This window comes from Crocodylus porosus, unplaced genomic scaffold, assembly GCF_001723895.1.
Source record: "Crocodylus porosus isolate Cpor-Errol unplaced genomic scaffold, CroPor_comp1, whole genome shotgun sequence".
Classification (NCBI taxonomy): domain Eukaryota; kingdom Metazoa; phylum Chordata; order Crocodylia; family Crocodylidae; genus Crocodylus; species Crocodylus porosus.
The window spans coordinates 7,470,453-7,491,337 of NW_017728906.1; the positions used below are offsets into that span (position 1 = coordinate 7,470,453).

General features: G+C 43.3%; 1 protein-coding gene across 1 annotated transcript in view; it reads left to right on the forward strand.

The window, feature by feature from the left end:
• Positions 1-832: 832 nt before the first annotated feature.
• Positions 833-20,885, forward strand: part of ZBTB11 (zinc finger and BTB domain containing 11) — a 30,434-nt gene continuing 10,381 nt past the window's right edge. Inside the window, exons 1-8 of the mRNA XM_019528640.1 lie at positions 833-1,430; positions 7,463-7,698; positions 8,578-8,809; positions 9,248-10,071; positions 15,685-15,864; positions 16,248-16,484; positions 17,602-17,746; positions 18,770-18,887. Coding sequence (XP_019384185.1) covers positions 1,121-1,430; positions 7,463-7,698; positions 8,578-8,809; positions 9,248-10,071; positions 15,685-15,864; positions 16,248-16,484; positions 17,602-17,746; positions 18,770-18,887 — 2,282 coding nt within the window. The 5' untranslated portion in view covers positions 833-1,120. The remainder of the gene's footprint in view (positions 1,431-7,462; positions 7,699-8,577; positions 8,810-9,247; positions 10,072-15,684; positions 15,865-16,247; positions 16,485-17,601; positions 17,747-18,769; positions 18,888-20,885) is intronic.

Genomic DNA, 20,885 nt, shown 5'->3' on the forward strand with positions numbered 1-20,885 from the left:
CTCACACTGGGCTTCCAGGACCTAGTGTCCAGGCAGCCCCATCTCCACACATGCCCCCACAGTCAAGAGGGCAGAGGCTTATCATTCAGCCTCACCCACCTCTCCCGCTCCTGAACACTGCTCTCTGCGGGCTCACAGCCCCAGAGGTAGTTCTGGTGAGTTGCTACTGCAATTTAACACTTAGATATATAGTATGCGGGGTGCTGACCTAGCCTAGGACAACTCATTAATATTCCCTATGTGCCCCAGGGGCCGTGGGGGATTTTTTTGGGGGTTGTTCTTAAAGTCTGCGCTTTGGAAATATGAAAAACCTTCACTCTTTCACACAAATCTATATATAACTATATAGATATCTATAGCAATCTATCTGTCAATCAATATAAGGTGGACTAGTGGCACTAAAGAGGGACATGAATGGCACTTGGGAGGATACAAAACTGATCTTATATATAAGAAACAGCAAAGTCTTTCACATTCTCAAAGCAGACTTTTAAGAACGCCAAAAACCGTGAGTCGATCTATGACAAGGAGAAAGAGGAGAAAAATTTGCCCTCTGCGCACGTGGCACTCGCATCCCTGTCCCGTGCCTCATCCACTCTTTCTACTCCCTGTCACAAGTGCTGCAGCTCGCACCCCCTCCAGCTAGTCTATATAAAGGGAGACTCGGCCCTGGGATGAGCCAGGCCTCCGCGAGCACGTGGTCGCTCCTGCCGAACACCGCCCTACTCCAAGATGGCGCCGAGCCGACCTCCCCCCGCCCAACTCCAAAATGGCAGCCGCTCCGCAACTCCCCCCACGCTCGAGGGCGCTGACGCCACTTCCGCTTGTGCAGCAGCCATTTTGTCTCTCCGTCGCGGCTGCTGCCCGAGCTTCTCCCTCCCACCCGCCGCCGCTGGCCGCGCAACTCCAGTTCCCCCCCGGGCCCGGCTCCCTGCGGACCCGCCACCTCGGACAGTGGGGCGGCAGCCGCCCTCTGGCTAGGGCCTGGCGAGGCCCCGAGCCGAAGCGACGCCCCCGCGGCCCCCCCCGCCACGTGACCGCCCAACCGCCGCGGGGGGGCTGTTAGCGCCCCCTCCCCCCGCGGGGGGGGCGGAGGCGGGGGGGATCTGGGGGTGGCGTCATGTCGAGCGAGGAGAGCTACCTGGCCATCCTGCGCTACCTGACCAACGAGCGCGAGCCGTACGCGCCGGGCACGGAGGGCAACGCCAAGCGCAAGATCCGCAAGGCGGCCGCGTGCTACGTGGTGCGCGGCGGGACCCTATACTACCAGCGGCGGCGGCGGGACCAGCCGCGCTTCGCCGAGCTCGAGGTGGTGCTGCAGGCCGAGCGCCGCGAACGCCTCATCCGTGCTGCCCACCTCGGCCCCGACGGCGCCCACCGCACGCGCCTGCAGACCTGGCAGGGCCTCTCGCAGCAGTACTGGTGGAGAGGTGAGGGGCGCGGCGCACGTGCACGTGCCGCCGGTTCGGCACGAGGCGCTGGGGGCGGGGCGGGGGGCGCATGCGTGCGGCTGCTCCAGTGGGCGCTGAGCGGGTCGAGCATTGGCCCCTGTAGAACGTGCTCCCCGTATGCACGTGCGCAGGGCTACTCCAGTTCTGGGGCATTAAGCAGACCCTGCGGGTGCCCCTTGCTGTGCTGTGCGCATGAGCTGCTGCAGGTGGTTCGGAGGAAGTGAAGGGCTGGTGCCTAGGGGACCAGTTGTTCACCCCAGTGTGCGCACACATTGAGGTGCTCCAGTTGGCTCTGAGACATGCCCTCTTCTGGGCTGGCTAGAGAGTGGCACAGCCGTGGGAGGGCCACATTGCAATCTGCAAGGCTGCACGCTGGGAGTGACATCGGGCGATCGTAGGGGCAGATCTCCATCAGGTTAACGAGTCTGATTTGGCAGTCATATAGGCCACAATGCTCCTTAAATTGACGGCAGGGCATCAAGAGCATTGCTGAAATACTGCCTTCCTGAAAGCGCAGAGAACGCATTCCCCTCCATATCCTGCCATCAATTTAAGGGGCTCTGTGGGGTGTCTAAAGCAAGCACAGTGGGTGCCAGGGAGGGTAATGAGTCAATCGCTCTAGATCCGTGGCTCTCAGCTGGGGTGCCGAGAGAGCCTTTGAAGAGTGAAGGGATAAGCAGATGTGGGCAAACTCAGGCTCTCCCCACCTGGCTGCTGCCCTGCTCCCACTGCTTGGCGCCTCTGGGAGGACGGAAGCGCAGTAATAAAGGGGGTGCTGTTCAATTCTATAAGTTGTGGAGGGGACCTTGAAGTTAAAAAGGTCAAGGACCACTGCTTTAGATATGCCCTGTTCTGCCTCTAAAGCAGTGGTTCTCAACTTTTGGAATCAAGGCTCCTCCATCCAAAATGTTTGTGAATAGTATAGCACACCATTTCAGAAACTAATTTCATGTTACAGTGCTTGTCTCCGTGAAGCGGTGCCTGGCCATAGTAGTGGGGAGATCATCCAGGCAGGGACAAGTCTTGAGCCTCACGCTTGTCTCCTCATACGTCTGCTCACCAGCACCCTAGTGCAGGTGTTTTCAACCTTTTTTCTGGGGTCAGTGTACCCCCAGCAGCTGGAAGCCAAGCAGGAGGGCAGTGGGGGTGGTGTGTGGCTGAATGTGGAGCAGCAGCAATGACTGCATGCAACTTTGTGCTGCTCCCAGCCAGGCAGACAGCTGTTTTCTACAGACTAGCTATGACTGAAATGTCCCAACCTTTATCAGTAGGGACCTACTGAAATTGCAGCGAGAAAAAGGGATTTTCATGGCTTGCTTATGGTGCACAGTCAATTTCCTGGTAGCCCCGTCCCTCACCATTGATTAGCAGAGGGGTTCTGGTGGCCTCATCCCTTGCTGCTGATTGGCCAAGAGGCAGACAATGCATAACTAAATAGATTCCATGGAAATATATAAATCGCTGTATTATAATAAATCTTAAATATAAGTATTAAATTCATGTATATTATATATACATAACAAGTATATACATGGATATAATCAGCATTTATTATTAGTGTTGTACAAAAAGTTTTAAAATGCTACATAATGCTAACCTTGATAGAAACAATTCATGTTGGTTGCTAAATGCTAGTGTGCAGCATCCACCAGCAGTTGCAGCTGACATCCCCCTTGTCTGCTGTGTGAATATGTGTCCATACAGTTGCACATTCATCGTCCACTAAATTGGTTGGAATTATAAGGAAGTTGTGAGGATGTGGAAACCGCATCCCAAAACGCATTTACAGTCAAAGGCATCTGACATTCTTTGACAAAGTTCATATAAGCAGCACATTAGTTGTCAGGTTCTTTCTGGCAACCAGAGATTGATTTAAGTAGCTGAGGGTCAGAACTGAGAAAAGGCACCAGGTTTGGGTCAAAAATATGACCAGCACTAAAAAAGGAGGCAGCCAGTTATCTAAACTGAGGCAATAGCAACTGGTGATATTTTTAATACCGATTTAACGTTGCAGCCTTTGCCTAGAACTGTTCTTGTCTTCAGTGGTTTTCACTTTGATAGTTTGAAAGTTGTCGTGATACCATGTCTTGGACCCAACTGATCATATCCATCCACTTGTGTGCTTGGTGAATCAAAGCCTGCTGACTGAAACCACATCAGAAGCTCCATGAACCGGGTAGTATTTTCAGCCGCAAACTTAACTAGATTTTCACTGTTACCCTGTTTTAAGAGATTGTGTAGTTTAAGCATATGCTGTGTTCCAGGTATGATTTGGGGTCTTTGCGCACAAATTGCTAGTAGAACTTCAAGCTTGCAAAGAATAAAATTTTTTCAACTCTTTTAGTTGGTCTAATAATAGATATCAAATTTACCCAAAAAACCTTGTCTGCCTATCTCCTTAGACTAACACAACTACAACCTGTACCCCTAGTAGAACTTAATATTCTTTGCATGGTAATGAACTGTGTTCAAACCACAAATTCCGCCTTGTAAGCCCTGGTTCTGGTGGACGTGACACTGTTGCATTTAGGTCCCCACTTCGATTGGCAGTAGACTTCCTGTATTGAAGCTTATGGTCTGGACAGTGTTTGAATGCTTTTTTAGAAGAGGAAACTAGTCTGTCCACATCAGGAAAACATGCACGCCAGATGTCAATTACTGAAGAAAGAATGCCTGCATTGCAGTTGACGTGAATTGTGTTGGGCGTCATTCCGTGGAACACATCAGAGAAAGCTTTGCACATATACATTGCATTATCAGAAAGAAGTGCTGAGTTGTTGTTAAATTCTGAGCTGTAGCTTACAACAACCTTCACTACAACTTGTGCTACAACTAAAAAATTTGCACACATGAGTTGAACTGGCTCTATTCAGAAAACAGGCAGGTCACAGTCTTTCCAGTTCCTGGGTACAAATAAAATATAGACGACATAGTTATCCTGGGCATCTGTTGCTTCCTCTGCTACAATCAAAAGGGATTCATATTCTGCTAATGCAGATTTTGTAGACTGACGATGCAAAGCAATTACTCCTGGTAGATAATCCTGGTGAAGCTTTTTCCACAAAAGGGAAGCTAACAGCATTTGACATGTGGCTGTTCAAGTAGTTCCTTAATTTCAGGTTATCACTTTCCTCTAGAGCATCAGGTACGCAGACAACCTGTCAGTGGTACGCATTAACAGATTTATTATAATTATATGACAAAAATGTGTGGGTGGTACTTAAGGTTATATCATTTTAAATTGGTGGTACGTAATCTGTCAGAGTTTGGGAACTGTTGCTCTAGTCTAGAAATATTTTGGTAGCCATGAATTCCTCCACTAGATTGAATGTAGCTTCTCTTCTTGTTTAAGCTGCTTTCAGTGGTTCTTTTAAACATCAAGGACAGTGTTGCTTATTTCGTGCCATGAACTTCAGCCCATACAGAAGGCTTTTGCTTTATACGCTATTTGACCCCTAAATGCTGATCAGTGCTCTTTTTCCTTTAGAGTCATTCAGAGTCAAGTTGCAAGATGAACAAAATGGTTTACCACCATCTGAATGCATGGTTCCTACAGGGAACTGTGTTACATGATCCTGAAATGTATTTTGGTTTTTTTGGATTTCTTTTAGCTCATCTTCAGACTGCAGCACTGCTGCATTGCATCTAGCTTCTTAAAAGGTGGCGCCGAAACATTTTCTTTCCTGACTGGTGCTCTCACTTTGTTTATGTCATCAGCGCAGCTTCTCAGTAGCGCTCTCTCAAATCGTGCTCTATGGCTGCAGTGATTGCTGTGCTTTCTTTGTATTCTGGTAAGCTTTTGGTGGGGGGTGGGGGTTGATTCCATGGGAAATCGCAGCCAGTGCCATTTTTTCTGGAGACAACTGCAAAAAACAGCATCCATGAAAATGTGAATTCGCGATTTAAGTAGGTCACTATTTAGATCAGGCATAGAGGTAATCCTCTGGTTGGGTTGCCAGCTCCATGTAAGCTGTTCTCTTATACTTCTGAACCCTCCTCCATCCCTGCACCCTATTTGCCTATGAACCTCAAGAATTGGTTCATGTTAAAGGAGCAAGTAAACAGTTCATATTCTCCGTACTTTGTTTTCCATTTGGCTGGTGGTCTCTGTTGGTACCCTTTCCCTCTCTCACCCCCAAGGGATGGGGTGAGAAAACAGGTAAATCTCATAGAGGAAGTGTAAATTACAAGTTGTTCTAAGAGTAGTGACATGAATCTTTTCCCTAATTTGTCTTGAAGTGAGCTGTGGCTCACGAGAGCTTGCGCATCTCTGATTTGGTTACAGCATAAGGTATGCACCCTGACCTCTTCCTTTCAACCAAGCTAACTCCCTTCCTACCCTTTTCCCCCTTCAGGTTGCCCCATCCTCTCCCTTTTCCCCAAATTATGCAAAAGCTATAGAAGTTTGCTACCCAAAATCTTAGTTAACAAAGTTGAGACTGACCGACAGAGCTTGGGTGTACCTGTATTAAACAATGGATAAGAGAAAATTCAGATTTAAGATTACAAACCAGTTTCATGCCAGGAATTTATAATCTTCCCCACTCCCATCAAAACAGATCTTGTTGTAATGCAACAGTTACTATGGGGTTTAATGTCAGATTACAATTGTGTGGGACACAACACACCACATAAAAATGGGATATTTGCTCAGTCTTTCTCATGTGCGTGCTCATTATGAAATGACTGAGTGAGCCAGGTTTACAGTTTATTTTCACTGTTCCCAGCTCAAGTGGGACAGGATTGGAGTTTGACTGAAATCTGTATTTCCTGTTCTCACATGTGTAAGTGGACAGTGTTACTACATTTGATGTTCTGGAAGTGCTGCCGGGCTGCCTAAAGTCTGTATTTTCCAAGTTTCTTGAAACTGTTAGGTTTTGAGTTATCACAAAGGTCAACATACACAAAAAGAAAATTAATTTGTATTGAAGTTCTTGTAAATTGAGTGCACTTTGCTGCCAGGCCCAGGACCTCTTAAATCAAGGGATTGTCAGTTGGGATCCATAAAACAATTTCAAGTTCAGCTGTTTAAAGTACTAGAGATGGGGCATCTCTTAAATAGCCTGGACCCAAACTATAGGGAATGACTTAGATCCTAGTCAGCACAGTTATATGTACCATGCATACATGTACCATGTATATGTGGACCAAATGGACCTGTCTTAAAGTCCCACCAGCTTCAGTGAGGCTGAATGCAAATGCGGGGGGGGAGTTTATGTGGTGCTAGTTGTAAGGTTTTTGAGATCTTTTTGAATTGAATGTTAACTAAGTGTAAGACTGGAGTAAAATACTCTGCACAATTTTTTGAGATGATCATTTAACCTTATAATTTTCTAATAGTTCTATCCAGAATAAACTTTAGGGCATAATAGCTGAGATATAATAATGATAGTCATGTCCTAAGTAAGAAAGAGAGAACCAGGTAAAACCAGAAAGCTTTTGCAGTAAGTGTATAATATTATATAGATGCTTTCACTGCTCTGTTTCATGCAGTAGTGCCCAAATCCTGTCCTGCAGGCCAGATGAGTGATGTATGGCTGGGCTGCAGACAGAATCCACATGCCAGACTGACTTGACATGTGGGGCCATGCCATCTGGCCTGCAGGGCTCCTCACCCAGGGCAGCTGCAGTTCATGGGACAGTGCCGTCTCTTCTTTTGCCAGTTGCAGTAGCATGGTCAGCCACTGCTGCATCAATGGCTGTTTTTGCATCCGCTAACAGGTGGCATCAGAGATGTTAATTCTTTGCCCCGGTATATAAGTGAGGCTCCCTATGATTCCATATATCTGATAGCAGGGGAATGGTGGCAGTGATAATTGCCAACAGTCACAGTAATTGATGTTGCCATTGCATTCCCACCACAGAATTTGCAGACCTATGGGAAGCCCCATGGGCTGGATGACAATTATTCAGGCCATATCTGGCCTATGGGCCATAGGTAAAGCACCACCTGTTTAATGTAAAATGAATGACTGAAAACTAATTAGACTTTCATTGCTGGTTTTCCTTAGGTATTCTTAAACAAGTTAAAGACTACATTAAGGAATGTGGTAAATGCCAAGAAAAACTAGATCGTTCTAGATCCCTTACAGATCCTTCTGAAATGCTGGAGGAACTAGGATTAGATGCAAAATCTCATGAAGACAGTAATGGAACAGATGATGAATTGAGTAACACAGCATCGATCCCAGCTGCATCCCCAAAACCTGTGAAAAAGAAGCCAATATCCAAACACGAGCTTGTGTTTGTAAGTAGTGCTGCATGTTTAAAGAATTAAGGTATTTGTTTCATAGTCAAATTCTTATTGATACTGCTCGTACTAGTGAAGTAAAACCAAGATATTCAGTTTCAGCAAATGGTTCAAGTATACAGAATACAGGAGGCTGGTGTACTCACTGTGAAACTTACCACTGAGCCTAATTTATGATGGAAAATAATTTTTCTCTATTTGACACTCCTGGGAACTCATGAAAAATGATTGCAAACATTGCATCCATATTCAACCATATCCTCCAGGAGTCTTGACCTGGTCTTCTGTAAATGGCTTTTTTTGAGGTATTTGTCTATATAAAATATCTTGGTAGAAGGTCACTAACATGTGTATCCAGAAAGCTTTTCCTATAAGATTGCAGCATTTAAAAATTAGACCAGATTGGCTATAGAGGTATTTGTCTTTCCCTTTTTTACTCTTTCTACTTTATTTTTATTTCTCCTCAAATGATACTGTATGTCAATATGTGTATTAAAGACATATTTTTAAAATATTATTTTTGTGGGGGGTTTTCCCTGCTCCTTTGAGTTTACATCTTGTGTGTGCATATGTACATGTGTATAACGTCAAAAGGAAAAGGAAAGAATTTCTTAGGGTGATCTCTTTTATTGGACTGACTATGCACATAGATCATCCTAAGAAATCCTTGCCTTTTACATCATTTCTGGGCTGTCACAGCTACAACATCAGTCTTTAAAAGGAAGAGGAATTTACAAATTAAAACTGTTCACTAAAGAGCTTTTTAATTTTTGTCTTCCAATAAATTGACCTTCTTTCTTTACAGAAAAAGTTTCTATGCTTCAGCTTGAATGAATTGGAAGATATAACCTAAATATGCTGATTTATTTATGATAGGTTGACAGTAAAGGCCTTGTGAAGCAGTCTTCTCCAAAACACTGTCTGTCAGTCTTGAACCAACTGAACCAGCAGAGGCTTTCCAATCAGTTTTGTGATGTTACCCTATTGATTGAAGGAGAGGAGTACAAAGCACACAAATCTGTCTTGGCAGCCAACAGTGAATACTTCCGGGAGCTCTTCATTGAAAAGGGAGCTGTCTCAAGTCATGAAGCTGTAGTCGATCTTTCAGGTAAATAGCCTTTAGCTTAAAAATAGACATAGGAAATGGGACATAAGGCTTATTGAATTTAGATCTTTTGTGTTCAGAATGATTAAGCATTTGATTTGACTTATTAAAAATATTCCTAAGTTAAGAGTTTTAATGCCAGAGGTTTCCCTTTGAAATTGTCTAGTCTGTTGAATTGCCTAGCATGGACAGTGGAATATAACCCTGAGTCCTGCATAGGAAAAACACTTCTGGACATATGTGGTACTGATTTAAAATCGTGTTAATTTATGAGCATCAAAAACTTGGCAGATATTTCTGTACTCCAAAGTTCAGATCCATCCAAATCAGGCATGAACAGGTGTTCCCAATAGATTACTTCAGAATAATATAGTGGAGATTGGGTTTTTGTGTCCTTTTTTTCCAGGTTTCCTCTGATCTTTCTTGTATCTTTCCATACAGGCTTTTGCAAGTCAAGCTTTCTCCCTTTATTGGAATTTGCTTATACCTCAGAATTAACTTTTGACTTTTGTAGCATGGCAGATGTTGCCTTGCTAGCCCGACATCTCTTTATGTCAGAGGTTTTGGAAATCTGTGAAAATGTGCACAAACAGATGGAAGAGAAACAAATCACAGTGTACCAAAAGGGAGATATTCATACCGTAGAGGCTATGCAGAACTTAACACAACAGAATGATGTTGAGATTCAGCCTATGGACAGTGCTGAACAGCCTTTACCTACAGAAACGTCAAATAGTGAAGAAGTAGCAACTACAAATGGAGCTGCCCCCAGTACTGGAGAAGATGAAGTAGTGGCACTACAGTCTGACTCTCAGACTGTTGAACCTACTGAGACTATAACTGCTAGTCTTTCAGAGCCTGTGGGGCAGTGTGAAACTACTGCAAATGCTGTAAAACTAGAAATGGAAGAGCGCATTCCAAATGCCATTGTATCTGTCATGCAGTCTGAGCCCTCAGCTGTGGAGGGCGTGGATATACCCTCTCAGGCAGAAAATGGGGCTGGTCAAAATGAGAGCAGTGAAGCAAATGTAGAAATTGTGTCAGAAGACTCCCTGGACATACTTAAACCAAAACGTGGCCGGCCATGTAAAGCCCCAGACATTCCAGCTCCTCACCCTGAGAATATGGTCTCAAACCAAGATGATACATACAAAAGCAAACTTCGTCAGCGTTCTGTTAGTGAGGGTGGATATATTAGATTGCATAAAGGAATTGAGAAAAAGTTACAGAACAGGAAGACAACGCCCAAATCACCAACACAGCAGGTATGTTAAACATCACTGTTCAATCTTGTATCCTAGTTTTGAGTTCTCCTTTGTTCTCTGGTTAAAAAGTACAGTTTAGAATAAGTGCCAGTATGTGTAACAGTGAAACATGCAAAGTCAACAAATATCCTACTGTTTTCAGACTTAGCGATCATAGATTGCTATTTGCTTTAGCATATAGTGTCTCTTGCGTGCCTGACATTTAACTCAGTTTGAATGATTCTTTGGCTTATTTCCTAGTAGAAGTGGATGCACTCCCCAAGATATTTCAAAATTGAGGTATGTGGGGGGGGAAGGGAGGGGAAGGACATACTTTCAGATGTATATGGGTATTGAGGAGGCAGCCATATATGGTATCCACTCATTTACCGACCATTCCTGCAATTTGTGACTTGAAAACAGAGTACATATTTTGTGTACAAAGACTTGACATCTTACTGGTTGCATCACTGTAAAATTTCTTAAATGTGGTTGTAAATCAACCTGAGGAAAGGCATTGTGATGGCCAAGAGCTTGTCTAACTTTATCCCAACTACACAGTTGGTCCAATAAAGATAATGTTCCCAAAAAATCGTTGTCTCTTGTCCTAATCAAAGTATTCTCTATAGCAGCATTTTAAATTGAAGATTAGGTCCTTTTTCTTCATAGACTGGGCAAGACATTGTTAATAGAACATCAAGTGGGGAAAGTTGTGTTTAAACAAGAATGAGGAATGTCCAGGACTACATTAATTCAGTCCCTCTTATGTATATTTTGTATGCAGGCCACTTTTAATTATAGGAGCACATACATGTCTGTTTTTTTCCATAGGGTCTGTGCCCCTTTGCATAGGTTAGATGAGTTTCACTGTTGTTCAGTATTTCGTGTCATTGGATGTAGGACCTTTATATGCCAAATATAATCCAGATGCTGTATTGAACAGAATTAGGGACTACCACAGAGGTTTATCTGTGAAAGTCTTATCACTACAGTATATGTGCTTTGTAAACATTTAATGAATTTTCCTCACAGTGCTCCTGGGAGGAAAGTGATGGTTTCGTGCCTCTTCTGGAGAAAGTGAAGCATAGAAATTAAATTAAATACAAGAAAGTGTCCCCCAGTTTTGTTCAAAATGTCTAGTGCAGGGGTTGTGAATTGGGGGTATGCATATTCCTGGGGGTACTTGGGAAGGCCCCACAGGGTACACAGTGGTGGCACAGAGAAGCGGGGATACTTAGGAAACATGCTGCTGTGCAGCACCAGCACCCTCCCGCCCCATTGGCCATTTGTCCCGCGCCGCCGCCACCCCCTCCCCCCATGCTCATTCAGGGGGTACAGTCTAGGAGAGGTATACTTCTTAAAGGTTGAAGCCCCCTGGTCTAGTGAATAACTTTTTAGAGCTCTTACTTTTAAACAACTTGAAGTCAAAGGTCAAACCTAGCTCCCATTGACTTCAGTTACACTTTTGTGTTAATCTGCAAATATCCCCAGTTGTCTCAAAATGAGAACTATAGTTAGTGACCCCCCTGATTTAAACTAGAAGATCAATGGCCACAGCGGTGAGGGAGCGAGGCGGCAGGTTCTGCCAAACTGGCGTAGGGTGAGGCATGGGACAGATCTGTGACTCGTCTGGGGGCAGCGGGGAGCGGCTCTTGCTGCTGCATGTACCATGGGAGAGTACAGGGATAGAGGGCTGTGTGCCCCCTGGATCTGCATGGCGCAGGGAAGCTGGAGCAAGGGCTATACCAGGCTCTTCTCAGAAGGGCTGGGCTTGGGGCAGGTGGCAGCAACGCCGTGAGAGGGCTGCAGCCACCCCAGATTTCACCTCCGCAACTCCCCCTCTCAATGCTGCGGCCGCCCACCTGGCACAGCCCTGGTTCAACTCCCCTGCCTCCACCCATGTGCCAGGAAGAACTGGGGCTGTACCAGGTGGGTGGTGGCAGTGCTGGGAATGGCACTACAGGGAGCTACAGTGAAATTTGGAGTGGCTATAGCCCTCTTCCAGTGCTACCACTGCCTGCCCTGAGCCCAGCCTCCTCCAAGAAGATCCTGACACAGTCCCAGCTGCAGCCCACAGCTGCAACCTGCCCACCCTGCCCCGTGCGGATCTGGGGGGCACGCCCACTCCCTGGATGAGCTGTGGCTCTGTCCCATGTCCTGCCTTACCCCAGCTGGGCAGCACTTGCCCCTGTCCTCTACTTCCCTCACCATGGGGGGTGGTGTTGATCTACCCCCCATGCCCCTTCCCTCTCCCCTCTCCTTCCACCACAGTAGATTTACCAGCAGCTGGGAGACAGACTAAAATTAAGTTTCCTAGCTTGGGTACATTATTTTTCAGTTTTTAAACATCCTTTTAATATAATCTGCTTCATTACATCATGAAGTGAGGAGAAGGGGCGTGTGTCTGTTTTAACTAAATGGCAAAACCCAATTCCATCCTGGGGAATGTGATCGATTTTTCCCCTCTAGGTCATCAAGAGGGTTAAGCTCCAAAGCCCAGGCTTTTACCCCTTGAGCTAATAGGATAACTAGTAGTGTAGGTTGTGGTATTAAGAAGGTTTCCTGCTCATGAGCCAGCCTCACAGATACTTAATCATCATAAAGCAGAGATCGGTAACCTGTGGTGCATGAAGCATATCACTGTCATGGAGCTGTACTGTGCTGCCTATACCCTCCACAATACTCCCTTGCACTGCAGAGCTTGCTGCTGCATAGCATCTGAGCTGCCTTCAGTGCCGAGGGGTTGGGGAAACTGGGAGCTGACTGCTCAGAGGTGGGGAGCCCATGCCCGCAAAAGGCTGCAAACCACTGCCATAGAGTCCAGATTCAGTTCTGGAAGGGACATCCTTTTTCCCGTCAAAGTCTTTTAAGCCCCCTGTGCTCCTTTCATCTTCCAGGCTGTTCCTGTTCTCTGGTTTTACTATTCCCAGCCTTCCCTCTCAGCCTCCTTCTGCCCTCACCTATTCTTTATCGCTTTTGGCAAGCTATTTCTTCATCCTCCATGCTTCGAAGTGCCAGTGTGGATGTCCTCCCTCAAACTCTCAAATCAGTTTCCTTTATCTCTGTTCTGGTGCTTCTGCAGTAGCCAGAAGGAAGAATTGTAGAAAAATTGTGGTGAGTTCTGAGTAGGAGTACAGCCATTGCAATTGGCCTGGAGATCTCTGGGGATGAGCGTGCTCAATATAAATGGAGTATTGGTCAAATTGTAATGAGCTTGAATGGTCATAAGCTAACTGATTTTTCAGAGGCTTTATGATTTGCTGCCTCTGAAAACTACCTGGATTTGGCCAAGGTGGAGATTCCTGAAAAAGTATACATCCTTTATCTGCTACAAAGCATGAAGGGCAGAAAATGGGGTGGGGAAGCTTTATTTTACTTTCTTAATGTTGCTCTTGGAAGCCCTTTGGATTACTTTCCCCCAAATATAGGGAGAAAATAATTTAGCTTGAAATTGCCGTCTTAATGGTTAGAATTTGCCACTTAAAAACCCATGTTAGTAATCTTACCTTCATAAGATTACCTGATTCTAGCTTTCCCTAACATCTGTTGCTAATTATTTCTTGGGAAAGATTTTCACCAAAGCTGGAAATACCTTTAAACAAAAAGAGCCTGACTTACATGCTGTAATTTTGAAGATTAACAATTCGTAAGACAAGCAATCCAAGTTGAGTTTCCAGGTATATTAACTGTTGCACAGAAGCTTCAGTTTGCTCCCTCTATGCTATCCAAGGTATGTTTGTCATGGTCTAGTGACGGCCTTTGAGACGAGATGTTTTGATCAGGTCATAGCAGTCAAAATCAATTGCCTTTTTCTATGCTTCTGTCTAGTATACGTCAGTGTATTCAGGGAAGTGACAGTGGCCTTATCCCTGCAGGACGGGTCTGCAGCTGTTTAGTAATTGAAGTCATCTGCTTTAGACAAGACTAAAATTGAAGGCTTGATGTCTAGCTAGCAGCTGGTATCAAGTGGAGTGCCCCAGGGTTGGTCCTGGGACTGGTTTTGTTCAATATCTTCATCAGTGAGCTGGAGGATGACATAAAGTGAACCCTCAGCAAGTTTTCAGATGACACCAAGCAAAGGGAAGTAGTAGATGCATTGAAGGGTAGAGCCAGGATTCTGAGTGACCTAAACAAATTGGAGGATTGAACCAAAAGAAATCTCATGAGGTTCAATAAGGACTAGTGCAAAGTCCTGCACTTAGGACAGAACAATCCCATGTACCACTACAGCCTGGGGTGCGTCTGGCTGGGCAGCAGCTCTGCTGAAAAGGGCCTGGGAGCTACAGGGGACTGTGAGGTGAATATGAACTAACAGTGTGCCCTTGGTGCAAAGAAGGCTGGTGGCACACTGGTCTGCATTTGTAGAAGCATTGCCAGCAGATTGAGGGAAGTGATTATTGCCTTCTATTCTGTACTGATGAGGCCACATGTGGAGTACTATGTTCAAGAAAGGATGTGGACAGGCTGGAGAGAGTCCAGCAGAAGGCAGTGAAAATGGGGATGGGGGTGGGGCACATGACTTCTGAGGATAGACTGAGGGAATTGGCTTTATTTAATTAGGAGGAGAGAAGACTTGGGGGGGAGGGGGAAATTTAATAGTAGCCTTCAACTACCTGAAGGGTGGTTTCAAAGACGATGGAACTAAACCGTTCTCAGTGATGGCAGATGACAGAACAAGGAACAATGGTCTCAAATTAAGGCAAGGAAGGTTTAAGTTGGATATTGGGAAAAACTTTCTCACTAGGGGGGTAATGAAGCACTGGAACAGGTTGCGTAGAGAGGCTGTGGAATCTTTTTCCCCAGAGGTTTTTAATACCCAGCTAGACAAAGCCTTGGCTGGATTGATATAGGGGGGAATGATCCTGCTTTGAGCATGGTGTTGGATTAGATCTGTGGTCCCATTCAACCCTAATTTTCTATGATTTGATGTGAGAACAGATGTTCGTAGCCATGAAACTTACCTAAACTTATGTAGGGGTGTGGATTCGCACTACTGAGAGGTGGAGGAAGAGGGAGTAGAGCACAACTCATTTTAGGACAGTCTCCTGTCTAATTTTACTTGTGATCCTTGATCTAAGAGATGCTTTGTACCACTGCTGGGAGACTGAGAATGAAAATAATGTTAAGGTTTATTTTACAAATCTTAATGTTATTCTGAAACTCTCAAACCACACTGTAAGCAGTTGGTAAAAGTGTATTGGTTTAGCTGATTTACCTTTTTTTAAAGTGAAGAGAATCCTGAAGAGAACTTTGAATGAAGAAAATAATTCTTCTCTGTCTGAAATAGACACCATGATCGTATGAAGAACTTGCCGAAGCTCTGCAACCTGTTGTTTTAAAATCAGTTAGTCAAAGCAAGCTTATGCATTGAAAATGTAGGAGCATCTAAATTGAATGGTTAGCATATAAGGTGAAAAGCAGTTTATGATTAAACAAGCAAAGCCACCCTCTTCCCAGCTCCTGCTCTTCTGTATTATGATGGGTTCAGTTTTCTTTTTAAACAGTTTCTATTAACTTCACTGAAATTATAATAACTGACTGAAAATACCGTACTGAAGGTTGTTACTTAAAGCATGTGATATCATATAAACAATTTATTATTCAAGGATGTGTTTTCCTTTCCCCCCAATCTAGGCTGCCATGAAGTTAGTGCAAAGAGGAAAGAAAATGAAGCAACCCAAGAGAGATTCCACAGAGAACAGTGAGGTGGAAGCTCAGCACAAATGCACTGAATGTGGAATGGTTTTTCAGCGGCGTTATGCACTTATAATGCATACACTGAAACATGAGAGAACTAAAGATTACAAGTGCCCGGTAAGCTTTTGTGGCTTTTAAATAGTTTTACATTTTTTTTCAGTTGATAACTGTTCCCTGTGTTGCTGCATTTGGTCTGGCTTTGTCTGGAAAATGTGTGGGAACTAACCAGTACAGAGCTGCTTTTCCAGTAGTTGCAACTATTTACATTTCAAAACTAATGGAGAAGAAATTCTGAAATAAGATGAGGTGCAGTGTATTTGCATTTAAAAACCAGCTACCAATGTAACTCTAATGCTGTGGCTGTTTAACAATCTGAATCTTTTAAAAGAAATCCTTCCACGTACCATTTTAAATGGTTGATGCGTATATGTGTAATATATGTGATACATGTATGTTTAAAGAAATAGGGGCACATTACAGTTCCAAAATTTCTTTCCTAGCTGTGTAAAAAAGAATTTCAATATGGTGCTTCTCTACGAGCTCACCTTGTTCGGCATACCCGAAAAAATGAAGTGAGGACTGCAACTGCCAGCATAGAAGAGATGGGAATGTCAGAGGTGAAAGGGAGAACCAAGCGGGAGTTTATATGTGATATATGTGGAAGATCTCTACCTAAGCTTTATTCTCTCAGAATACATATGCTCAAGCATACAGGTGTAAAGCCACATGGATGCAAGGTAGCAAAAATTAATCTTTTCCTGATCTCTTTAAAATATGTAATGATTTCTTGCTGTATTTGTAGATTCCCTACATATTAAAGGCTAGGTTATTCTGTTGTTTTAGAAATGGCTGCATGAAAATAACCTGCATTTTAAGAGGTCTGATTTAAATGTAATCTGAGATTTGTGGTGGGGGAGTTTTACTGGAGTTTTGGAATTTGCCTGGAATTTTCTACTTCTAGGAAAGTGTTTTGGGATTTACAATTACAAGAGGACAGGAAATCTGGTTTGTTTTTTGGGGTTTTTTTGCTTTGTCCAAAAGGTGTTGCTTCCACAAGCGCAGTGCTATTCCATTCCAGCAACTTGGTTCTGGGCTGACTCAAAATAGAAGAGATTCACATAGTGCAGTGGTGGGCAAAATACAGCTCGCAGGCCATTCTGTCCAGTCCATGGGACCCATAAAAAAAAAAAAAATGTAGAAAATTAATATTTCTCTGCCCTTTTGTTCCTGTCAAAAATGACAGGAACCAGGGGCAGTATGACGCAAGGGAAAGCCGGCAGGCTCCCACAACAGCAGGGCCTGCACGGCCCCGCCCCCCCAACGGGAAGCCCCAGTGCTGGTTTCTGGGCTGGGAGCATGTCGCTGCTCAGTGGGAAGCTCAGGTAAGTGGTGGGGATGGGGACCCTGGGCAGGGAAGGAGCATGGGGGCAGGAGGGGTTAGCACATCTCATATGGATGTGCTAACTCACCCTGCCTGGCTTTTCTAGAAGAAACTTTTTACTACTAGGATGTGGCATAGCACAGTTGTGGTTGCTGAAATGACAAGTCACTGAAGTGTTCCATATTTTTTCAGGGAAAAATGACCTTTTACTCACAGGGGCATGTGACTACTTTTCCGCAAGAAATGCATCACAATTGTCCTCCAACAAGAAACCATAAGTGTGATTGGCTAGATTTCCCAAGAAAAGATGCTGATTTTTCTCTTGTATTTGAAGAGAAGTGAACATTTATGGACTTGAGAGTTAGGATAAAATGCAATGCTGTCTTTGCAGTACTGTCTTTGTTGCAGTGGCTTTAAAATTTCTTTTAAATTGGTATATATGTGCTTTACCTTGGTGGGGCTTTTCTCCTTAGGTTTGTGGAAAAACATTTACTTATAAGCATGGATTAAAAATGCACTTAGCTCTTCATGAAGCACAGAAGCAATTTAAATGTGACTTGTGTGAAAAGTCTTTTGTCACAAAACGAAGTCTTCAGGAACATATGAGCATTCATACAGGTAAATGGTTTCTGCTCTGTTTATCTTGGAGCAACTCTGGCACATTATAAATGTTGGTAGATTTCAGTTTTTGCTTTTGGAAATACAGCAGTTAATGTACAGCTGTCCCAACTATTAAGGAGGCTACAAGTTTAAAAATAAAATCTTCCTTTCCATATGGTGTGTATGTATATATACATTCATTTTAAATTGTTCTTCTGGGCTCTAAGAAAATTGCAATAAAAATAGCCTTATTTTTCTGATGTCCAAAATGTTTTATTCTATATTCTGTAAAGAACCTAGCACAATTTCTTGCTTTGAAGAATTTACTGCCTGTATGTAGGGATTCCTCATTAGCTCACTCTGTATATTTATACCTAGAGGATTTGCATTTGAGAAATGGTACCTTTCAGGGAAGGGGTTGACAGCAGCTGAAATCTCTTAGACTTACTGTTTGTTTCTGAGGGGAATTAATCAAGTTAAGTTGCATATCTTCAGTTGCAAGTGCCTTCCTACGTTTAATCTTTTGCTAAGATTTGCTGTAATAAAGCATCATATAAATGCTAAGAAATTAAGCATTTGCTGTTTATAATGTATAAGGTTGATACGTGTGCATCAAGAGATTTTTCTTAAATGTATGCATATGATGTGAAAAGGCTGTTAAGTTGAATTTTGCATTCTGTATTTGTTGAGCTATGGAGTAGATGCCTGTTCAAGTGTCTGCATGGGAGGGTAAGGTTATTCATAAAATTTGGGACCTGTTGAGGTTTTTTAAAAAAAACAAACAAACCTTCATTCCACTGAAATTTTAGAGTTCATTTTTTAGCTTTTATCTTGTACACAACTACATTTATATAAGATCTTATAAAGAAAACACTTTAAAATTCCAGTCATATATTATATATCTCCCTCTTGCTGCAGAGCTAATGCTTTGAGTAGTTCAGATAAATTCTGTGGAAAGGGTATATTTCCTCTAAAGTACTGCAGGGAGATGGAATCCCTGTAGGAGACATGGCCTTGTAATATGTTCTTTTGGTTTACCAGGAGAATCTAAGTATCTTTGCTCCATCTGTGGGAACTCTTTTCATAGAGCCTCTGGACTCAGTAAGCATATCAAGAAACACCAGCCAAAGCCTGAAGTTCGTGGATATCAGTGTACCCAGTAAGTATAAAATAATCATTAAATTCCTGGGATTACTGAAGATAGTTTAATTATGCCATACTTGGTCATGTAGAACTGCTTAGTTCTCCAGAATAAAGTGTATAAAGTTCTAGAAGAGAAAATTATTTTGTCTAGCTTATTTGGTAGCGAAGATGGTCTTGATCTTAATTATCTTATTTGTGCTTTTCAAGTCAGATTTGAATATTGAGTAGTCTGGTTCGTTGAGTGGTTTGTTTTTTTTTACGTGCTTCTCTAAGTAATAGTTTCACAGTCTATTTTAAAATGTGTAATAGAGATAGCAGGGACACAAGCTCTGCAGAGGTGAACGGTCTCTATTCTGCTCTAAGCCCTATTTTACAGCATTTACTAATCTCCTTTTACATGGGTGCATTCCTTGTAACATACAGTTACATACCGTAACAGTTCAGGATAGTAAACTTCCAGAGTGCACAGTACAGTGTGTTGAACAACTGGTCAGTGGTGCAGGTGCTTGTTCTTATTATTAGAACTGAGACCCACTGCCAGTAGCACTGATCCGACTTAATCATGATCACAATGAAAATATCTTAATAAGAGCAAGTTTAGTCTCCGAAGTATTTTATAAATATAGAATGGGAGATTTTGTGTTATCAAAAAACATTGAGCTTTTGCCCAATCAAGCACATCATAAAAGACTTAAATATTTTTCAAAAGCGTAAATAGGGGTTAGCCAGCCATTTGTGCCTTTAAATATCTTCCCCTCTTCCTTTATTCAATAAGCTTGTAACATTGTTTACTAGCTGCATACAAAACATTCTGCTACTGAGAATGAATACATGTTTTTTAAATGCTTTGAAACCTGTCTCAGGCATTGCTATCTTTATAAGCATATATAATGTTTTTGTAACTGTACAAAATACTTCTCTCTACCTTTGTGGCAAAGTATAGAAGCTTCTTAATAGTTTCTTACTGTCAGAAACTGAAAACCCAGAGCAAATAAAATCCAGTTGGGGGGCGGGGAAGAGGTAGAATTGCTTTAATGCTTTGGAAGGAAGAATATATATTTTGAAGGAGGAATAATTGAAGCTAGTTTACATTCAGTTGCATCATTGAATATACTGCACTGAGTTGGTTGTGGTATCAGCATGTCTCCAGTCAAAGTCCTCCAGAATTAAGACAAAAAGGACCTAATTCATACTGTCATTGATCTTCACTAGCTAAAGCTGGCAGACATCAACATTTTATTACAGACTCTGGTTCTTAATTGTCTCCCTGGTTTAGTTCCTCATGGAGATCTTCAGTTAGCCCCGTCTCAGGATTTTTTTTCTTAATTGGTTAAACCTCAATAAGCTTTGTTTCTTCTGTAGTCTAGCTGGCTGGAAATCTTCCAACAAAAATGAAAAATGCAGTTTGATAAATCTTCCAATATCCTAGTGGGCAAACACAGAGCCACCAGCTTGTAAATCTGAGATCTAGCTTGGAACAGCTCTGTGCTGAGGAGCAAGGAGCCCAGAAAACCAGAGAATATGTCAGCCTCCCATCTGCACAGTAGTGTGAATTGAAAGTTGCGCTGTTGCGTATATAGGGAGTTTAAGGAACCCTGTCAATTTTGTTTTGAAAAGTTAAAACAAAATGTTTCATTTCTTGTCTAGAGTTTCAGCTATTCTGCCAGGCATGTTGAGGTTTTTGTTCTCATATGAAACAACTTCAGTTTTTCAATGTTTGCCACAGAACAGGAAATTCTGAATTCTGGCCAAACCTACTTCTCTTGGGAGGTTTGTCAAACTGAGAGGCATTTTGTTCCTAGCAGATTTAGACGTTCTGGTTTTGGGGCATCTTTGCCTACAAGTCTCTCTACCCTGTTTCATAGATTTCATAGACATCAGGGCTGGAAGGGACCTCGGGAGATCATCGAGTCCAGCCCCCTGCCCAAAGGGCAGCAAGTCAGCTGGGGTCATAGGATCCCAGCAAGATAAGCATCCAATTTACTCTTGAAGGTGTTCAATGTAGGTGCTTGAA